This window comes from Rattus norvegicus, chromosome 1 (assembly GCF_021556685.1).
Source record: "Rattus norvegicus strain SHRSP/BbbUtx chromosome 1, alternate assembly SHRSP_T2T, whole genome shotgun sequence".
Taxonomy (NCBI): domain Eukaryota; kingdom Metazoa; phylum Chordata; class Mammalia; order Rodentia; family Muridae; genus Rattus; species Rattus norvegicus.
The window spans coordinates 153,486,611-153,508,269 of NC_141534.1; the positions used below are offsets into that span (position 1 = coordinate 153,486,611).

At 36.8% G+C, this 21,659-nt stretch overlaps 1 protein-coding gene across 4 annotated transcripts in view; it reads left to right on the forward strand.

The window, feature by feature from the left end:
- Nox4 (NADPH oxidase 4) overlaps positions 1–21,659 on the forward strand; it is a 166,801-nt gene that overhangs the window by 29,520 nt on the left and 115,622 nt on the right. For 2 of the 4 annotated variants that reach the window (XM_087595397.1, NM_053524.1), the window contains exons 3-5: positions 6,153–6,263; positions 7,830–7,914; positions 20,126–20,223. In XM_087595397.1, coding sequence (XP_087451523.1) covers positions 6,153–6,263; positions 7,830–7,914; positions 20,126–20,223 — 294 coding nt within the window. The remainder of the gene's footprint in view (positions 1–6,152; positions 6,264–7,829; positions 7,915–20,125; positions 20,224–21,659) is intronic. The other 2 variants (XM_087595403.1, XM_087595410.1) reach the window with 1 other exon arrangement.

The following is a 21,659-nucleotide window of genomic DNA, read 5'->3' on the forward strand; positions in this document are numbered from 1 at the left end:
TCAACCTATATCATTCTATAGTCTTCTTGTACATTTATGGCTATCTCTTTATGTTGGGGAAATTTTCTCCTGTGATTTTGTTGAAGACGTTTCGGATTCTTTTTTTAAGCTGGGAATCTGTGCTCTCTTGTATTCCTATTATTCATAAATTTGGTCTTTTATTTGTGTCCTGGATGTTTTGGTTTAGAAAGTTTTTATGTTTTGAATTTTATTTGACCATTACGTCCATATTTTCTAAGGTATCTTCTATGTCTGAAATTCCCTCTTCTATCTCTTGTATTCTGTTTTTGATGCTTGCATATGTAGTTTCTGACCTCTTTCTGAGGTTTTGCATTTCCTTTTCCAAGGTTCTTGAAACTGAATATAGATATGAGTCCTTTGAAAAAGCAGCAAGTGCTTTTATCTGCTGAGCAATATTTCCAGTCTATATTTTGTGTTTTGTTTTTCAGAATCTTAGTGCTGTTTTGTGTCTTTAAAAATATGTTTTGATAATTGCATTACATAGCACTATATTTTCAAAAACTGTACCCATCCTCACCTCTCGAACTCCTATTTTGCTCTCTACTCCTTATATTTCATTCTTATTACCTCTTCCACAATTATTGTCTCTAACAAATATATACAATCTACTGTGTCCTTTTACTGTTCTTTGTATACACATGCATTAGTGCTGGCTACTAGCATTGGATAACATATTGAGGGTTCTTTCCTGAAAAAGACTGATTCTTCTTTTTTCTCTAGTCAGTGACTGACTTTAGCTCTTCATCTAGTGGTGGGCCTTGTGAATTTCCTCCAGCTATGTTGACCTGTATGTAACCTTGTATAGTCATTTTCACATCTTATTTAGGCATCCATGTTACTGCCATTCAATTGGTGCAGCATCCTTTTCAGTTTGAAAAGACATCTCACATCTGGAATTCTAGTTCTTGCAAAATCTTAATATTCCCTTTTCTGTGATGTTCCTGCAAGGTTAGGTGTGTTGTAATTATACAATTTGTAGGTGGGCAGCCCATGACTTCTTACACTGCATTTGTCCCTTATGTTTTTCTGTAAAAACTTCATCTTCTTCACAAATAAACCTCTTTAATAAGGCTGAGGAGGACTTGTGTTAAACTTTTGATTATTTTATGCTTAGAACTTTTGCTCAATAATACTAATTATAACCATACCAGCATTGACATTAGTGAATTCAAATTGTTTAAGTAAGGGATTTATGTGGTTTTTGTTGCTAAGTTCTAAGTTATAGTCTTGATAAAATGAATTTTATTTTCCCCATATTTTAACATACAAACTCGTTTCATAACTCATTTCTGGAGTTATTTAAAATTTGGTTATAGCCAGTTAAGAAACAATATGAATAGATATTTTATAATAAGTCTTTATCCAATATTTGCACCCTGAATATTAATCCTAATAACATGATGACATTCAAAACATTGTGCATATGCGGAATCAATTAAATTTTGCTTTTACAGAGTACTGTCATTCTGTTAGGGCTTAGCACCAAATTCTTTTTTTATTGGATATTTTATGTATTTATATTTCTTTTCCCCCTCTTGCATAACCTCTCCGCCAGCTTCTGTGAAGATGCTCTCACTATACTCCCGCCTCAATACCCTGGCATTCCCCTACACTAAGGAAACAAGCCTTCACAGTACCAAGGGCTTCTCCTTCTACATATGTGGCTTCTCATTCTCATTCCAGACAATGCCATCCTCTTCTACATATGTGGCTGGAGCCATGGTTCCCTACATGTGTACTCATTGGTTGGTGGTTTAGTCCCTGAGAGCTCTGATGGGGTCTGGTTTGTTGATACTTTTGTTCTTCCTATGGGTTGCAAACCCCTTCAGCTACTTCAGTCCTTTCTCTAACTCCCCCATTGGGGTCCCCATGCTCAGTCCAATGGTTAGCTGCAAGCATCTTTATCTGTATCAGTAAGGCTCTGGAAGAGCCTCTCAGGAAACATCCATATCAGGCTCCTGTCAGCAAGTGCTTCTTGGCATCAGCAAATAGGAACTGGGTTTGGTGGTTGCATATGGGATGAATTATTCACAGGTGGGGCAGTCTCTGGATGACCTTTTCTTCAGTCCCTTCTCTACTATTTGTCCCTGTATTTCCTCCAGTGAATATTATGTTTTCAATTCTGAGAAGGACTGAAGCCCCATTGTAGTCTTCCTTCTTCTTAAGCTTCATATGGTCTGTGAATTGTTTCTTGGGTATTCTGAGCTTTTGGGCTAATATCCACTTATCAATGAGTGCATACGATGTGTGTCCCAAAAACCAGATCTTGCTTTTGAGAAACAACATGGGTGTGAAGAAGTAGTAGATGGGAGCAAGTCAGTGTCTGTAACTGTGGAGAGCCAGGAAAAATCAGTTATTGTACAGATATTTTTCTCTATGAATGCCTTTGTGAAAATCAAAGCAATGCAGGGAAACTTCAAGTTTGCTGTCTAGTCACACACACACACATATATTTATGAGTGTACTAACTGAAGAGGAGGTGGAGCTGGCAAGAAATGCAGTGGTGACTCATAACCCAAGAATGCAGTGAAACACACAGTCTTGATGGTAGATGAAATTCAAGATCTTGGCTTGGCTAGTGAGTTGTGCTGGTAAATGAGACATGATGTATGTGGCTCGTGGGAACTATTAGTTCTAGCTTATTCCATTTCAAGATGGCCTTTGATGACTTTTTTCTCCCATGTTTTTAACAGGAGATGAAAAAAACATAGTCTGAATAAAGAATTTACTTTCTACAATTTCTGTGGTTTTGGGCAAGCTATATCACTTATTTAAATCTCTGAATAAATCGCCTTCAAAATTTGTAGAATAGTTTCTTCCTTACAAAGGTTTAAAATCATCTTTTATTCATTGAAGTACATAATATACATCAGATTATGAGGCATTGCCCACAACTGCTGTTCTACATACTATATTAGCTTTAAAAAGGTGAGTTTGTTGTTACCTCTTGATTTATGTGTATTTGCAATTACCTCTTTTATATTTCTAATCAAAATTAAGTTTTGAGCTAAACTTTATAATACATTGGGGCACACACATTGCATAAATTATAATAATGTAATAATTGCCTTCATTTCCTGCCTTATAAACAGTAACTCTTAGCTAACCAGCTTAAAACTGTAGTCCTCAACCCAGTTTGCATGTTTGAATCATTTGGAAATTGTATATTTTGATTTTACCACAAGACACTGACCTGAGAATTCTTGGGTGGGTAGCTCTCCTTTTGGTTAACAGCTCATCATGTAACGGGTGGCAGAGCCTGCCTTATAGTGTAGATCTGAGTATCATCATAAAAATCTGTTCCCAAGCAGCTAAATGCAGAATTATCTTAAAGCATTTTAGAAATGTTGTGGTCTTAGGGAGATCTATACTATGAGAAACAGAACACAAAGGAAGTCAAAGAGACAACATGTCATGGATTGAATGGAGCAAGAAAAGTGTTTTGGAAATCCCATTTCCACCACCAATTAGTCAATTCTTTTTTTGGTGGCGGTGGTCGTGGTAGGGGTGTCTTTTGTTTTTTTTTCAGAACAAAACTACATACATATTGTGAGTCCATGAAAAGATGTGGATACAAACCCTGGTAAGTGGAAGAATGAATTTGAAAACAAGGAACAGTTTCATCAATAGTTAACATTTTATTCGTATTTAAAGTTTCACAAATATCTCAGTGATAGCAACAAAGGGAACTTGTTTGTCTTGTTTTTTGAAAAGGGTCTCATTTGCAGCCCAGGCTGACATAGTACTCACAACCTTCTATCATCCACTTCTACTGAATAATACGACACCTACTTTAAACCTTTTGTTTTAAGTCATTTATCTTAAAAAGTAGACTTCTCCACACCTCATGAAGCTAGACAAATTATGACTTTATAACCTGTGGCCATGAAGTACATGTGAGTACCTAAGCTCTTCAGTGGAGACCGAGTAGTACACATTAGCATGAATCTGAAGAGAGTCACTTCCTTCGTAGCCATGCTTGTGGACTATCTTGCCATTGACCCAGGAGAAATTCTCCCCAGCATTTGGTCATGTGTCACTATCACTATCCCGAGGAAAAACACTAATTAAAGCTTCTGTCCTCTTGTTGGCTTGTTAGAGAGCAAGCTCAGGACAGACCCCTGAGCACTGAGCCTAAGATGGGGTTAGACCTTCTCGGATTATGCCCCAGTGACTTTCTCTGTCTCTAGAAAAGACAGGGCTCTTCTCTTTCACACTGAGTTCCATCCAGAGAGCTGGTTCAGAACCCTTCTAAACAAATCACAACATTTCCTGACATGCCCTTGTGACTTTCTCTAGTACAACTATAGTATTTGCATCTCAGGCCTCTCTAATGGTTAAGAGCAGGAACAAGGACAATCTTATGGAAAGAGCTGTTCAGAGAGAAGACTTATTTAGGGCAGTTGTCTAAAATAAGTTACTTCTGTTTTCCAGTGGTCAGTCAACAAAGTATTTACAGTCTGCTATTTCCTTTTGTGCTTTATTTAAAGCCAAGGGTTAAGAGGAAGCATATACAATGGTTAATAGAACAGGTGCTTGAGGCAGAGTTCTTAGGTTGGTATCTTAGTTCTGCAACTTCCAAGCTGCTGCTGGTGGACGTTGTTGTTTTTGTTGTTGTATAAAATCTTTATATCAGAAAGACACATTGTTTTCCCATACAGAAGAGATCTTAACAGTAATTACTTCCCTATGTTTCAGGAGTGGGTAAATATAAAATAAATATAAAGTGATCAATCTGTGCACGGCCAGGAAAGAGACAAGTGTGTTCACTAATGTCTATAGGATTTATTCTATATAATTCTTTATTCAAGCATGAAAAACATATTTTAACAGTGGTCAAATGGAAATGGGTTTCTTAAAAAAAAACACTAAAGCAAAACACACTAGTATAACAACATATATATTTAAAGAAGTGGATCGGGTTGGGGATTTAGCTCAGTGGTAGAGCACTTGCCTAGCAAGTGCAACGCCCTGGGTTTGGTCCCCAGCTCCGAAAAAAGAAAAAAAAGAAAGAAAAGAAAAAAAAGAAAAGAAGTGGATCACAGTTTTCATAGACATGGTCTTATGCCAAATTGCTAATTTACAACAACATTATGAACCGAGTATGCTTATTGAAGTGAGCCATACACACTCAGAATAAACCTGATGTTTTTACATTTGGAATCTAAGAATAGTTCAATCCACAGAATCATAGAATAGAATGATGATTTCCAGGAGCTTGCAGTAGTGGCTCAGGAAGGAAAAATACTAGTTAAAGTATACATGGGAGAAACAAGTTCAGCTGACCAATTAAACAGTATGGCAATCATAAATCAGTAACATATTGTGCGTTTTACAATACTGAAAATAGTGGAATTGTAAGAGACCTACCTACCTCAGTGCCAAGAAATGGTTAAGCAGGAAGCGATATAATTCTTTGTTTGTCTGGTTTGATTATTGTACACTGTGTGTTCTTATAAATACTTCATGTTTTACCTAATGAATATGTAATTTGTAATTTTTAAAAATAATATACGATTTAGAAAGAAATGATAGGAAAGAGTGTTGAAAACATGGTAGAAGAATGCAAAAGCAATGGAAGTGCTAGTAACATTGGAATATTCCCAATCCTCAGGCCAGGGAAGCAAGCAAGAGGAAAAAAGTTTAAGGTGACGCTGTAAGAGGAATGAAACTATTGGGTGAAGAACTTCGAGACAAGTGTGTGAGAATGAGTAGGCTGGGCTGAAATGGAGAAAATATCAGAGAGAGAGAGAGAAAGAAGTGAAGTTTCTTTGAGAACTCTTCCGAGCTCATGAGTGAATACAGATTCCTGTGCAACTTGACTGTAGAGGTGTAGAACAGATTTGATGAGCTCTAAGCTTCTTCCAGCTAGGATAGTATAAGAAACCAACCCTGAAATGGAAAATATTAAGGTGATTACATCAATAGCAAAACGGAGAAAAATCAGTTTTAAGGGCATTGGGAGCAGAAAGAAATTGTCCTGGAGCTTTAGTGAGATGAAAGAAACTCTGCAGCGTTCTTGAAGGAGTTGGCGTCCACCATGGACATTAGCAAGGAGGGTGACAACTTCAGATCAAGGCTGCTTTTCCTTTCTACTCGACTCTGTTTTGACCCTCGCCTTATTTGTTCAGCTAGGATTGTGTTTGAGCAGAGCTTCTGCATCTGTCCTGAACCTCAACTGCAGCCTGATCCTTTTACCCATGTGCCGCACAGTCCTGGCTTACCTTCGCGGATCACAGAAGGTACAGAACAAACATCTTCTTCATGAATTTCTATGGCAAGATCTAGTGTAATAATCACATATTAGTGGTTCTGTTTTTATGAACTGGTTTTATTTTTGACTATCTCTTCTCTGTGGTGGTAAGGAACATGTTACCTGTAAAGTGGTCAGAAAACTCTTCTGTAAACTAGACAAGGGGAATCATACACATCATCCATCATGCTTTCAGGTACTGTGTTCAGTACTATCGTGACTCCTAACAACAACTCAGATATTACTGGTTCAATTTAAGCTTGAGAACCTGAGGTATAGAAAGTATGGCGCAACCAAGATCAGATATAAATGAGTGACAGAACTAAAGTTAATTCCAGTTCTTAGAGCTTCTCTACTGTATCAGACCTCATTGAGATCAGTATTTTATTTAGAAAACCCAGGTAAGAAAACCAGAGTAGTGCGTTCTTTAGTATTGTACAGAATGATGGCTAGTGTTTGCAGTTTCCCATTGTTCAACACACATGACTTGTGAGCTATGCAAAAGGCTGAAGTAGATGACTATATTGAATAGTATTATCTCAAATGTTGTTGTTGTTGTTGTTGTTGTTGTTGTTGTTGTAAAATGAGAGGGACAAGAATGAAGACTCCTTTGCCATTAAAAACACTATACATTTTTTTGTCTTTGATTAGTCCTTTCTACAAGTGTGAGCATCCACATGTTAGTATATATGTTTTGTTTTTTTTTTTTACTAAAATAATTAGGGGTGCATGGATAGATAACTATGTTTTTAAAGTTTTAGTGATCTTTGACGTGTGTAATGCTGATTTACTGTAGCAAACCTTGTCGGTTTTTTATTCAGGTAATTATATGTGAAAACACTTCATTTTGCAGTCATTTATGGACATAGCATACCCTAGGTTGCCTACTATTGTTAAATGCTAGGATTTGATCTCTGACTGGCCATTGCCTTGGCATGAAGAGAAGGACTGTAAGTGCCGGAGAGTGAAAAGTTCCCTCCTAGGTTTCTCAGTAGGTAATAGGTCTTAAAGAGTTGTTGCCCAGTATAAAGCACAGATTTTCAAAGATCTTGACATTTTTTTACATGATCAAGCAGGTATTTAAAACTACAGATGCCACTGGTCTAATTTTAAAATAACCTTATTTTTTAGCAGCACAAAGGATATCACATATTCTACCAAATTTAAACTTTTGAAAAAAAAATCACATACACTAATTTATCAGAAAGTTTCCTCTGACTGTGTTCTGACAGAACAAGTGCTTATGGCAGTTGGGGACAAATGTCAGCATAGATATTTATATACAATGACATTTTATAGGATCACAGTGTAGTTTCTAACTTTTTAATCTAACAGTTTATGTCTTCCAGTATTTTTTTTCAAATCATAGCATACCTTTTCATATTTATTTGCATGGCTTCAGTGACTAATTTGCCATGATTCTCTCACTTTTGACTAGTAGACTTGTGTTATATTTCCAATACTTTTCATAATATGAGCAATGCTGTAGTGAAACAATTTGTACATATTTTGACTGGTTGTATTATTTTTACCCTATTAATTAACTTTTATTTAGGTCCCTAGCAGGAGAACAAGAAGATTGTTGGACAAAAGCAAGACTCTACATATCACCTGTGGCATAACTATTTGTATTTTCTCAGGTGAGAGAACTGAAAAGCATTATTTTACTAGAATTTTTTATTTTACCAAGGTAGAAATACTTGGTTTTATTGTTTTTTATGTGTTTACCTATAATGTTCTTATTTGCTGATTTTCTACTTCTCTGTGTTAGTGCCTCTTTTGTAAGCACTAGAAGAGAGTTGTGGGGGGAATTACAGAACATAGGTGTTTCTTTTGGCGTTTTGCATTAGGTTTTCCAAATGCTAGATCTAAGTTCATAGTGATTTTATTGTAATAGTACATAATTTCATTTGTAAAGTTTAAAATAAGGAAACTTAGTCCAGATTTAAAGGTAAGATTGTATTGCATAAAGTAAAATTTAGAAATGTGAAATTTTCATTTTAAAATATGATTCTAGGCCAAGATGTATTTAATAAGTATTATTTATACTGATAATTGTATAGAAGAATAGACTTTAAATCTATGTAATTCTATCTTGACTTTTTGAGTTCTATGGACTGTGTCTTGGGTATTCTGTCCTATTTTTTTTGGCTAATATCCACTTATTAGTGAGAATATACCATGCATGTACTTTTGGGTATGAGTTACCTCACTCAGGATGATGATTTTCTAGTTCCATCCATTTGCCTGCAAAATTCAGGATGTCCTCTTTCTTAATAGTTGAGTAGTATTCCATTGTGTAAATGAATCACAATTTCTATATTCATTCTTCTGCCATGGGACATCTGGGTTGTTTCCAGCTTCTGGCTATCACAAATAAGTCCACTTTGAACTTAGAGGAACATGTGCCCCTGTGGCATGGTGGAGCATCTTTTGAGTAAAGGCCCAACATGGTGTAGAGCTGAGTCTTCAGGTAGATCTATTTCTAATTTTCTGAGGAACCTCCAGACTGATTTCCAGAATGGTTGTACCAGTCTGCAATCCCACCAAGAATGGAGGAGTGTTCCTCTTTCTCCACATCCTCGCCAGCATCTGCTGTCACCTGAGTTTTTGATCTTAGCCATTCTGACTGGTGTGAGGTGGAATCTCAGGGTTGTTTTGATGTGCATTTCTTTGATCACTAAGGATTTTGAACATTTCTTTAGGTGCTTCTCAGCCATTCGAGATCCTCTGTTGTGAATTCTAGGTTTAGTTCTGTACCCCATCTTTTGTTTGGGTTTTTTTGGGTGTTTTGGTTGTTAACTTCTTAATTTCTTTATATATTTTGGATATTAGTCCTCTATTGGATGTGGAGTTAGTGAAGATGCCAATCTGTAAGATGCCAATTTGTCTTATTGACTATGTCCTTATCTTACAGAAGCTTTCCAGTTTTATGAGGTCCCATATATCAATTCTTGATCTTAGAGCATGAGCCATTGGAGTTCTCTTTAGGAAATTTCTCCTGTGCCAATGAGTTCAAGGCTCTTTCCCACTTTCTCTTCTATTAGATTCAGTGTATCTGGTTTTATGTTGAGGTCCTTGATCCTCCACTTAACCTTTGTGCATGGTGACAAATATGGATCTATTTCATTTTTCTACTTACAGACATCCAGTTAGACCAGCACCATTTATTGAAGATGCTTTCTTTTTTCCATTGTATGTTTTTGGCTTCTTTGTCAAAGATTAAGTGTGTGTCAGTGTGTGGTTTTATTTCTGGGTCTTGAATTATATTCCACTGATCAACCTGTGTACCAATGCCATGCAGTTTTTATCACTATTGCTCTATAGGAGAGCTTGAGGTCAGGGATGCTGATTCTCCCAGTTGTTCTTTTGTTGTTAAAATTTGTTTTTGTTATTCTGGGTTTTTTGCCTTTCTAGATGAGTTTGAGAATTGCTCTTTCCATATGTGAAGAATTGTGTTGGGATTTTGCATTGAGTCTATAGATTGCCTTTGGTAGGATGGCCATTTTTATTGTTAATTCTGCCAATCCATGGGCATGCAAGATTCTTCATTTTCTGAGATCTGTAATTTCTTTGAGAGACTTGAAGTTCTTATCATAAAGACATTTCACTTGTGTGGTTAGAATTAACCCAAGATATTTTATATTGTCTGTGGCTATTGCGAAGGGAGTGTTTCCCTACTTTCTTTCTCAGCTGTTTATCATTTATATAAAGGAAGACTATTGATTTATTTGACTTACTGTTATTTTTGAGTATTTTTATTGGATATATTTCTTTATTTACATTTCAAATGTTATTTCCTTTCCCGGTTTTCTGTCCATAAGCACTCTATCCCCGCCATTGACCCACTTCTTACTGCCCGTTCCTAACATTCCCCTGCACTGGGGGGGGGGGTCCAACCTTAGCAGGACCAAGGACTTCCCCTTCCACTGGTGCTATTCTCTGCTACATATGCAGTTGGAGCCCTGGGTCAGTCCATGTATAGTCTTTGGGTAGTGGTTTAGTCCCTGGAAGCTCTGATTGGTTGGCATTGTTGTTCTTTTGGGGTTGCAAGTACCTTTAGCTCTTTCTATTTTTTCTCTAATTTCCCCGAAGGGGGTCCAGTTCTGGAGTCAGTGGTTTGCTGCTGGTATTCACCTCTGTATTTGACATGCTCTGGTTGTGTCTCTCAGGAGAGATTTATATCTGGCCCCTTTCAGCATGGACTTTTTAGCTTTATCAGTCTTATCTAGTTTTGGTGGCTGGGTCCTCAGGTAATGGAATGTCCAATTTTCTGAGGAACCTCCATATTGATTTTCAGAGTGGTTGTACCAGTTTGTAGTCCCACCAAGAATGGAGGAGTGTTCTTCTTTCTCCACATCCTTGCTAGCATCTGCTGCACCTGAGTTTTTCATCTTAGCCATTCTGGTTGGTGTGAGGTGGAATCTCAGGATTAATTTGAGTTGCATTTCCCTGATGACTAAGAATGTTGAATATTTCTTTAGGTGCTTCTCGGCCATTCGATATGCCTCAGCTGAGAATGTTTTGTTTATCTCTGTACCCCATTTTTAATAGGGTTATTTGGCTCTCTGGAGTCTAACTGCTTGAATTCTTTGTATATTTTGGACATAAGTCCTCTATCAGTAGTAGGATTGGTAAAGATCTTTTCCCAATATGTTGTTGCTGTTTTGTCATAATGACAGTGACCTTTGCCTTACAGAAGCTTTGCAGTTTTATGAAGTCCCATTTGTCGATTCTTGATCTTAGAGCATAAGCCATTGGTGTTTTGTTCAGGAAATTTTCCCCAGTGCCCATGTGTTTGAGACCCTTCCCCACTGGATTGATGTGGAGGTCATTGATCCACTTGGACTTAGACCTTGTACAGGGTGATAAGAATAAATTGATTTACATTCTTCTATATGCTGATCTCCAGTTGAACCAGCACCATTTGTTGGAAATGCTATCTTTTTTCCATTGGATGTTTTTAGCTCCTTTGTCAAAGATCAAGTGACCATAGGTGTGTGGGTTCATTTCTGGGTCTTCAATTCTATTCCACTGGTTTTTCTGCCTGTCTCTGTATCAATACCATACAGTTTTTGTGACTATTTCTCTGTAATACTACTTGAGGTCAGGGATGGTGATTCCCCCAGAAGTTTGTTTATCGTTGAGTATAGTTTTAGTTATCCTTGGTTTTTTGTTATTCCAAATGAATTCGCAAATTGCTCTTTCTATCTCTACAAAGTATTGAGTAGGAATTTTGATGGGGATTGCATTGACTCTGTAGATTGCTTTTGGCAAAATGGCCATCTTTACTATATTAATTCTGCCAATCCATGAGCATGGTAGATCTTTCTATCTTCTGAGATTTTCCTCAATTTCTTTCTTCAGAGACTTGAAGTTCTTGTCATATAGATCTTTCACTTGCTTGGTTAAATTCACACCAAGATATTTTATATTATTGGGAATATTGTGAAGGGTGTCATTTCCCTAATTTCTTTCTCATACTGTTTATCCTTTGAGTAGAGGAAGGCTACTAATTTGTTTAAGTTAAGTTTATACCCAGACACTTTGCTGTAGTTGTATATCAGGGTTATTATTTCTCTGGTGGATCTTTTGTGGTCAGTTAAGTATACTATCATATCATCTGCAAATAGTGATATTTTGACTTCTTCCCTTCCAATTTGAATCCGTTTGACCTCCTTTTGTTGCCTGATTGCTCTGGTTAGGACGTTGAGTACTATACTGAATAAGTAGGGAGAGAATGAGCAGCCTTGTCTAGTCCCTGATTTTAGTGGGATTGCTTCAGGTTTCTCTCCATTTAGTTTGATGTGAGCTACTGGTTTGCTGTATATTGCTTTTACTATGTTTAGGGATGGGCCATGAATTTCTGAACTTCCCAGGACTTTTATCATCAAAGAGTGTTGAATTTTGTCAGATGCTTTCTCAGAATCTAATGAAATGAGTGTGTGGTTTCTATCTTTGAGGTTGTTTATATAGTGAATTACATTGATGGATTTTCGTATATTAAACCATCCGTGCATGATTGACTTTATTTTATATCTTACCATTTGCTGAAGTTGTTTATCAGTTGAAGAAGTTCTCTGGTAGAATATTTGGGGTCGCTTTTGTATATTATCATGTCATCTGCAAATTCCTATACCTTTACTTCTTTTTTGCCAATTTGTATCCCCTTGATCTGTTTTGTTGTCTTAGTGTTCTAGTTAGCATTCCAAGTACTATATTGAACAGATATGCAGAGAGTGAGTATCCTTGTCCTCGATATTGTGGGATTATTCATAGTCTCTCTACATTTAAATTTACATTGGCCATTGGTTTGCAGTAATTGCTTTTATTATGTCTAGTATGGGTCGTGATTTTCTGAATGTTTACATGAAGGGGTGTTGTATTTTGTGACATTCTTTTTCTTCATCTAAGAAAATGACCATATGATCTTTTACTTTGAGTTTGTTTATATGATAGATTATGTTAATGAATTTTTGTGTATTAAACCAACCTTGCATCCCAGGGATGAAGCCTTCTTGATCATGATGAATGATGGTTTTGATATGTTCTTGGATTCAGTTTGCAGAATTTTATTGAGTATTTTTGCATCTATATTCATGAACAAGTTTGGTTTGAAGTTTTGTTTTTTGGTAGGTTCCTTGTATGGTTTACATATCAGTGTTATTGTGACTACATAGAATGAATTAGGTAGTGTTCCTTCTGTTGATATTTTATGGAAAATTTTAATGAATATTGGTATCAGGTCTTCTTTGAAGGTCCAGTAGAATTCTGAAATAAATCCATCTAGCTGTGAGCTTTCTTTGGTTGGGAGGTTTTTAATGACTTCTCCTATTTCCTTATGGGATATGGACCTGTTTAGAAATTTTACCTCCTTTTGATTTAACTTTGGTATGTGGAATCTGTCTAGAAAACTATCCATTTCATCAGGGTGTTCCAGTTTTGTTGGTATAAGCTTTGTAGTAGGATCTGATAATTTTTTTAATTTTCTTCATTTCTGTTGTTATATCTTACTTTCATTTCTGATTTCGTTAATTTTGATACTGCCTCTAGGCCCTTTAGTTATTTTGACTAGGGGTTTATCTATCTTGTTGATTCATTCAAAGAACCACCTTTTGGTTTTGCTGATTCTTTTTATTGCTCTTTGTTTCTATTTGGTTGATTTCAGCACTAACTTTGACTATTTCCTACCTTCTACTCCCCTTGGTGAGTTTGCTTCTTTTTTTTCTAGAGATTTCAGGTGTGCTGTTAAGTTGCTAGTGTAAGATCTCTCCAGTTTCTTTAACTGTGTACTTAGTGCTTTGAATTTTCCTCTTAGCACTGCTTTCATTGTGTCTCATAAGTTTTGGTATGGTGTGTCAACTATTTCGTAAAATTCTAGAAAGTCTTTAAATTCTTTCTTTATTTCATCCCTGACCAAATTGTCATTCAGTTGAAAGTTGTTCAGTTTCCACATATATGTGGCTTTTCTGTTGCTTTTGCTATAATAAAGACCATATTTAGGTTATGGTAGTCTGATAGAATGCATGGGATTATTTCAATCTTCTTATATTGGTTGAATATTGTTTTGTGACCAATTATATGGTCGATTTTGGAGAAGGTACCATGAGGTACTGAAAAGGAGGAATATTATTTTGGTTTGGGGTAAAATGTTCTGGATATATCTGTTAAATCCATTTGGTTCATAACCTCTATTAGTTTCACTGTATCTGTTTAGTTTCTATTTTAATGATCTGTCCAATGATGAGAATAAGGTTTTGAAGTCTCCCACTGTTACTGTGTGAATTTCAATGTCTGTTTTGAGCTTTACTAAAGTTTCTTTTATGAATGTGGGTGCCCTTGCATTTGGGGCATAGATGTTCAGAATTGAGTCTTTCTCTTGCTGTAATTTTCCCTTTGATGTATATGAAGTGTCCTTCCTCTTCACACTTGATAACTTTTGGTTGAAAGTCTATTTTATTGGATATTAGTTATCTCCAGCTTCTTTCTTGGGACCATTTGCTTAGAAAACCTTTTTCTATCCTTTTACTCTGAGATTATGGCTGTCTTTGTTATTGAGGTGTGTTTCTTGTGTGCAGCAAAATGCTGGATCTTGTTTGCATATCTAATCTGTTAGCTTATATCTTTTTATAGGTGAGTTGAGTTCATTAATATTGGGAGATATTACCCTGAGATTCCACCTCACACCAGTCAGAATGGCTAAGATAAAAAACTCAAGTGATAGCAGATGCTGGCGAGGATGTGGAGAAAGAGGAACACTCCTCCATTGTTGGTAGGATTGCAAACTGGTATGACCACTCTGGAAATCATTCTCGAGGTTCCTCAGAAAATTGGACATTACACTACCTGAAGACCGAGCCATACCCAAAAGATGACATATACCCAAAAGATGCTCCAATATATAACAAAGACACATGCTCCACTATGTTCATAGCAGCCTTATTTATAATAGCCAGAAGCTGGAAAGAACACAGATGCCCTTCATCAGAGGAATGGATTCAAATATGTGTTACATCTACACAATGGAGTACTACTCAGCTATCAAAAACAATGACTTCATGAAATTCATAGGGAAATGGAATGAACTAGAAAATATCATCCTGAGTGAGGTTACTCAATCACAGAAAAACACACTTGGTATGCACTCATTGATAAGTGGATATTAGCCAAAGAGCACAAATTAACCAAGATGCAATCTACACACCACAGGACGCTCAAGAAAAAGGGTGACCAAAATGCAGATGCTCCCACTCCTTCTTACAAGGGGAAAATATTCATAGGAAGGTATATGGAAGCAAAGTTCAGAGCAGCGACTCAAGGAATGGCCATTCAGAGCTTGACACACATGTGGCTCATATATATATATGCAGCCACCAAAACTAGATAAGATTGATGAAGCTAAAAAATGCACGTGGAAAGGGACTGGATATAGATCTTTTCTGAGAGACACATCCAGAGCAGATCTAATACAGAGGTCAATGCTAGCAGCAAACCACAGAACTGAGAATAAGACCCCTTGGGGGGAATTAGAAGAAGTTTTGAAAGAGTTGAAGGAGCTTACAACCCCATAAAAACAACAATGCCAACCAACCAGAGCTTCTAGGAACTAAACCACTACTGAAAGACTATACATAGACTGACCCAGGGCTCCAACTGCATGTGTAGCAGAGAATAGCCTTGTTGGGGCATCAGTGGAAGGGAAAGCCCTTGGTCTTGCCAATGCAGGAGAATATGGGGAAGGGCAATAAAGGGGATGTATAAGGGGAATGCCCGTATAGGGGAGGGTGTGGGGAGGGAATGGGGCTTATGGACAGGAAACTGGGAAGGGGCATAACCTTTGAAATGTAAGTAAAGACATATGTAATAAAAATTAAAAAAATATTGGGAAATATTAAAGAGAGCTCACTGTTGGTTCCTGTTACATTTGCTTTTGTAGGTAGCTTTAGGGCCTTGTGGTTTTCTTCTTTTGGCTTTATTGTGAGATGCATAATATCTTGTCTTTTCTTTGGTGGAGGTATCTTCCTTGTATTGGATTTTTCCTTTTAGGATCCTCTGTAGAGCTGGATTGGTCAATAGATACTGTTTGAATTTGGATTTGTCCTGGAATATTTTGCTTTCTTCATCTGTGTTGATTGAAAGTTTTGCTGCGTATAGTAGTCTGGGGTGGCATTTGTGTTCTCTTCGTCTACATGACCTCTGACCAGACTCTTTTGGCTTTCATAGTCTGTGTTGTAACTTTGATAGGTCTGCCTTTGTATGTTACTTGATCCTTTTCCCTTGCACCTTTTAGTATTCTTTCTTTGCTCTGTGAGTTTAGTGTTTTGACTATTGTATGACAAGAGGATTTTCTTTTCTGATCCCATTTGTTTGTTGTTCTGTAGGCTCCTTGTACCTTCATGGCCATCTCTTTCTTTTGGTTGGGGAAGTTTTCTTCTATGGTTTTCTTGAAGACGTTTTCAGGTTCTTAGATCTGGGAATCTAAATTTTTCTCTATTCTTATTATTCTTAGATTTGGTCTTTATATTGTGTCCTGAATTTCCTGGATGTTTTGGGTTAGGAGTTTTTATGTTTTGAATTTTCTTTGACCATTGTGTCAATCTCTTTTACAGTATCTTCTACACCTGAGATTCTCTCTTCTATTGCCTGTATTCCTTTGGTGATACATCTGTAATTCCTGTCTTCTTTCCTAGGTTTTCCATTTCCTGGTTTGCATCCATCTTTATTGTTTCTACTTTCACTTTTAGGTCTTGGACTGCTTTATGCAATTCCTTCATCTGTTTGTTTGTGTTTTCCTGTATTCCTTTAAGTGATTTTTTTGTTTCCTCTTTAAATGTTTATGATGTTCCTCATAGAATCAGAGGCTGTAACCCTACAAATCATATGCCAGTAAGAAGAAAGAAAAACACACCAAAGTGCCAAAGCAGTCTTGAGCAAAAAGGACAAAGATGGAGTCATTATGCTTTCTAACTTCAATTTTGATTATTTTATTACAAATGTATAATTAAGTACAAAATTTAGTACAATTTAGTATAAAGGTGAAAGTATAGAAGTATAATAATCAAAGAAATTAATACAGGGCTAGAAAGATAATTTAATGGTTAAAACAACTTCTGCTCCTCCAGAGGACAAAGTTGTGTTTTCAGTACCCACATTGAATGTGTTGCTTGTGTTGCTTGTCACTCTAGCTGGAAGGAATCCAACACCATCTTCTGGCCTCTGCAGAAACTTTCACACATGTGATATATGTACACATAACCACAAGCCTATACACATACACGGAAACACAGAGATAAATATTTTAAAAAAGAAAGAACATAATTTTGGCATATAAAAAAGGCTTATAGGATCTTAGAAATTACTCAATAAGTAAAAGAACTTGTCATGTAGGCCTCTTGACCTGAGTTTGAGTCCCAGAATCCATACAAAGAGCCACATGTACCAGTATAGATTGGTCATCCATGAACACTTACAACAAGATCAGAGACAGCAGAATGACTGGAAGCATACAACGAGGGCTATCTAGCTAGGCTAGATTATGCTGAAAGTAGAAACAAAACTTGCCTCAGGAAAGTAGAAGGTAAGAACTGACTCTTCAACATTTCCCTTGAACCTCTTCATATATGCTATGGCATATAGGTAATACAAACAAGAAATTTTGTTATTTAATTTAAAAAAAGACAAAAAGAGAGAAGAGACAGAGTTGTGTGTCCAGAAATAATCCCATGTAGCTGTAGTGCTGTGATTCTCTACACAGGTGCCAAAGTCATAGTAGATAAATTGGAGCTTTGCCATGAAATTGTGCCCAGCAAATTGTGTCTTCACAGGCAGGAAGTCATAACTCTCACGCTAAAGAAAAATCAACATAAAAGTAATTCAATGATTTAAGTGTTAGATAAAAAGATATTGGGGTTAATCAAGATGGCTAAGCATTTGAGAATGCTGCTCAGTTATTACATCAAATCACAAATGCTAACAACTCCAGTTCAAAGGGATGTAGAACAACCCTTTGGCTTTCATCAGTACCTATTCACACACACAATTGTACATGCACTGATACAGATACATACAATTCTGGGTCAGAAATTTTGAAGGTAGGTAGGTGGGCCCATCTCTCCACTGGGAGCTCTATCAACTTGAGGTGGTCTCTTCAGGTCCATCTCCCTACTATTGGGCATTTCATCCCAACCGAGTCCTGGGAGCCTCTCACCTTCTAAGTCTTTCAGCCTTGCTAGAGATTGTGTTGAGTTTTTTTATGGGCTTAATACTCAGTTGCTTCTGGACCATTTATTGAAACCCTACATTTCTCTTCCCTTTGTTGTCTGCTCTTTGTAAAAATCACTAGTAGATTATATTTCCTCTGAGAAGATTGTTGGGTTCTGTATTTCATTATTCTGTTTGTATATTCTTCTGACAGAAGCACACTCTCTTGAGTACTGTAACTTTATGGCAGTATTTGAATATACCTGATATTAATGATCTGTTTTTGATACTCAACATGTTAGCCTGAATTATAATTCATTAAACTAAACTTTTATGTTATCTGACATTCTGAGCCTCTCTTGCCTTTATTGTTCTTTTTGGGTAATTAATAGTACTTGGTGTTTCTGTATTTTATAGTCTACGTTTTGCACATTGTAAGATTTTCTATTTTTCAGGCCATCCTATCCTTTGAAACAAGCTTCATATATTATTTTAACTTGTAATGTTAGTTAACAACTATAGAGCACTTATATATTTCATTATGGTTTTCATGATTTTACAGATAAATTGAAAACTAGTAGATAGGTTTTAGGGCTAAGGCTACAGGAGTATCTGTTTTTTCTCTCTCTTTTTTATTGGTTATTTTATTTATTTACAATTCAAAAGTTATCCCCCTTCCCAGTTTCCCTTCCAGAAGCCCCAAATTCCCTCCTCCCTGTCCTTGCCTCTGTGAGAGTGCTCCCCCACCTGCCCACCCACTCCTAACTCAGCCCTCAGCAGCTAGCATTCCCCTATCCTGAGTCATCAAGCCTCCACAGGACCAAGGAACTCCCCTCCCAGTCATGCCAGATAAGGCAGTTTTCTGCTATATATCCTACTGGAGGCATGGCACCCTCTATGTACTCTTTGGTTGGTGGTTTAGTCCCTGGGTGCTTTGGGGTGACTGGTTGGTTGATATTGTTGTTCTTCCTATGATGTTGTAAACCCCTTCAGACTAGATATTCTACCTCATACCAGTCAGAATGGCTAAGAACAAAAACTCAGGTGACAGCAGATGCTAGTGAGGATTTGGAGAAAGGGGGATACTCCTCTAATGCTGGTGGGATTGCAAGCTGGTACAACCACTCTAGAAATCAGTCTGGCAGCTCCTCACAAACTTGGAAATAGTTCTGAGGACCCAGATATACCACTCCTGGGCATATACCCAAATGATGCTTCTCATATAACAAGGACACATGCTCCACTATGATCACAACAGCCTTGTTTATAATCGACAGAAGCTGGAAACAGGATTGTCTTTAATAAATGTGTTATCATAGAATGTTAATGTATACCTCATTTAATCTTAAAAAAAAGCAGATTAGAAAAGGAGGGGATTTTTGAGGCCTAGTTGAACAAATTTGCTCCCTCATTGCCTCTCAAGATAATTTCCATTTCTGGATATGACAAAATGTGTTATCTCAAACTTCTAGTTATTCTCTGGCACATGCATCATTTATATGAGCTCAGAGTAAGCTGAGCACTTTGTTGGAAGTGCCTTTATAGGTTGGTTGGTTGTCAAGTAGTAATCACTATTTTCCTGAGTTTTTCTTCCATGAAGTGCCTCTCAACCCTTTACTGTTGAGTTTAGAAAATTATCTATTGATTGTGAAAGATTTCTTCTGGTTAAAAGCCTTTCAGAAGGCTGCAATTTGGACTGGATGACAGTCGAGTACATAAGATAGAGTAGGTTAGAGCTAAGGGAAAGATGAACTGTGTGGAATACAAAGATGTTCAGGAATCAGTAAGCAATTTATTGAATAAATGAATGTGCTGAGAGATGCAAAATGTAAGTGTGTGTGTGTGTGTGTGTGTGTGTGTGTGTGTGTGTGTGTGTTTGTAAGAGGATGCATTCATTGAGTGAGAATCTTCTCTAGATCTTGTCCTGAATTACTATGGTTATTTTATTCTAGTTTTTGAAAACTTAGTAAACTATCTATATTCAGGTGACTTTTATTTTGTGTTTTAGAATGATTTCAATTCAATATTTTATTTCCCATGTAACTGTTGCAGTTCTATTTTTAATATGTAATTGTTCAGGAGAACAAATGACTTCTAGTCAAGGAGGATATGTGGAAACCCCACTGATTTGTACCTGGTGTGGTTCTGTAGGTGTGCATGTAGCTGCCCACTTGGTGAACGCCCTGAACTTCTCAGTGAACTATAGTGAACATTTCCTTGCACTGAATGCAGCAAGATACCAGAATGAGGTGGGTGGTCTCTGCCTTTCCATTTTCCCTTCACTTGTCATTAGATAACTAATGAGGGTCTGTGAGTTTTACAAAAAATCTGTACCTTTCTGCTCCTTTGAGTGCTTTTAAAAGGCAGTTGTCAAGTTGAGTTTTATTCCCTTTCAATAGAAATTGCAGGTAATTGCTATTCTATAGTTTCTCCTGCTGAAAATGGGAGTTTTCAGTGTCTCCTTTTTATATCCTGCAATGTTCAGAAGGTTGCCACTCAGGTTTGACTCCCAGCAGCTTTTTTTCTAATTCCTGCCATTTAGTTGAGAGTGTCGACAGTGCCAATCTCAGGAGAAAAAAATACTTTAATAACTCACTTACTGTGCTTGGGTGGAAAAGGGCACTGCTGTAGGCTGATTATTTGTCGATAATAAATAATGAATTTGTTTGATTTAAAAAGGTAATGTTGTTTTATGATTTCTTTATTTCCATGAGATAGATGACTTTCAGTGAATTTACGATTATATGCTATCTAACATAGGGGCAATATTCTTCCATATGATCTTTTATATGTTCATGAAGTGAAATTATATATGCTAAGCCAGAGTCAGATGCTCAGCACATGTATAGCGTTGGCCAGGTCTCTGTTGCTTAGTACTTTTACATTGTCTTCTGATAGTTGTTATTTCCCAAAGTCATGGCTGTACCCAAGCCAAACTGCTGCCTTTCTGACCTTTTCTTGTGAATGGCAGTGATGTAAACTGTCATTAGAAGATCCTTTTATCCCAGACTCCATTTTTTTCTTCTACATAGCACTAGGACTTTCACAGCTAATACTGCTTTAATCATTTGGTTGTCTTCCTAAAATGAAACAAATGACAAATCAAATTGTAAAACGGCATGCTTCAAATCATTTTTGATAAATCTCTTGCCTCTAGTATCATCTATAGATATCAATATGATATGACTAGTCTGATTCGGGCCTGGGCATTCCTATTTTTAAAAAGGATCACTAGGTGATTACATACTACACAAAACATTGAAGTTCACTGGAGAATCTAGCTTCTTCGCTTCTCAGTGACAGCTCTCCACATGTTGTGATTTCAGACTGAATTCTGTTTCTCACATCTCCACTTGCTCTCCCTGGACCGTTCCCCAGCCTTATTGTCATATTAGCAATGGTTGCTTGTTTCCAGTCCCTAATCCAGTTTCCTTTGCATAGCATTTCCTTTTATGCTCCCCTTTCTATAATGCATCCTTTTTTAATACCTATAATAGGTTTCATACTATTCATGTTTAGTGGTCCTATATTTGACTATGTTGGTTGTTTTTGTGTTAAAAAGTTCCTTTTGAGCATTGAATACAGTATGTTTAAAAGCTATCTCGGTTGTAAAGACAGGATGATAATGATTTATAAATTTATGATGTGCTGGGCAACATAATGAGACATATATTCCACATAATAT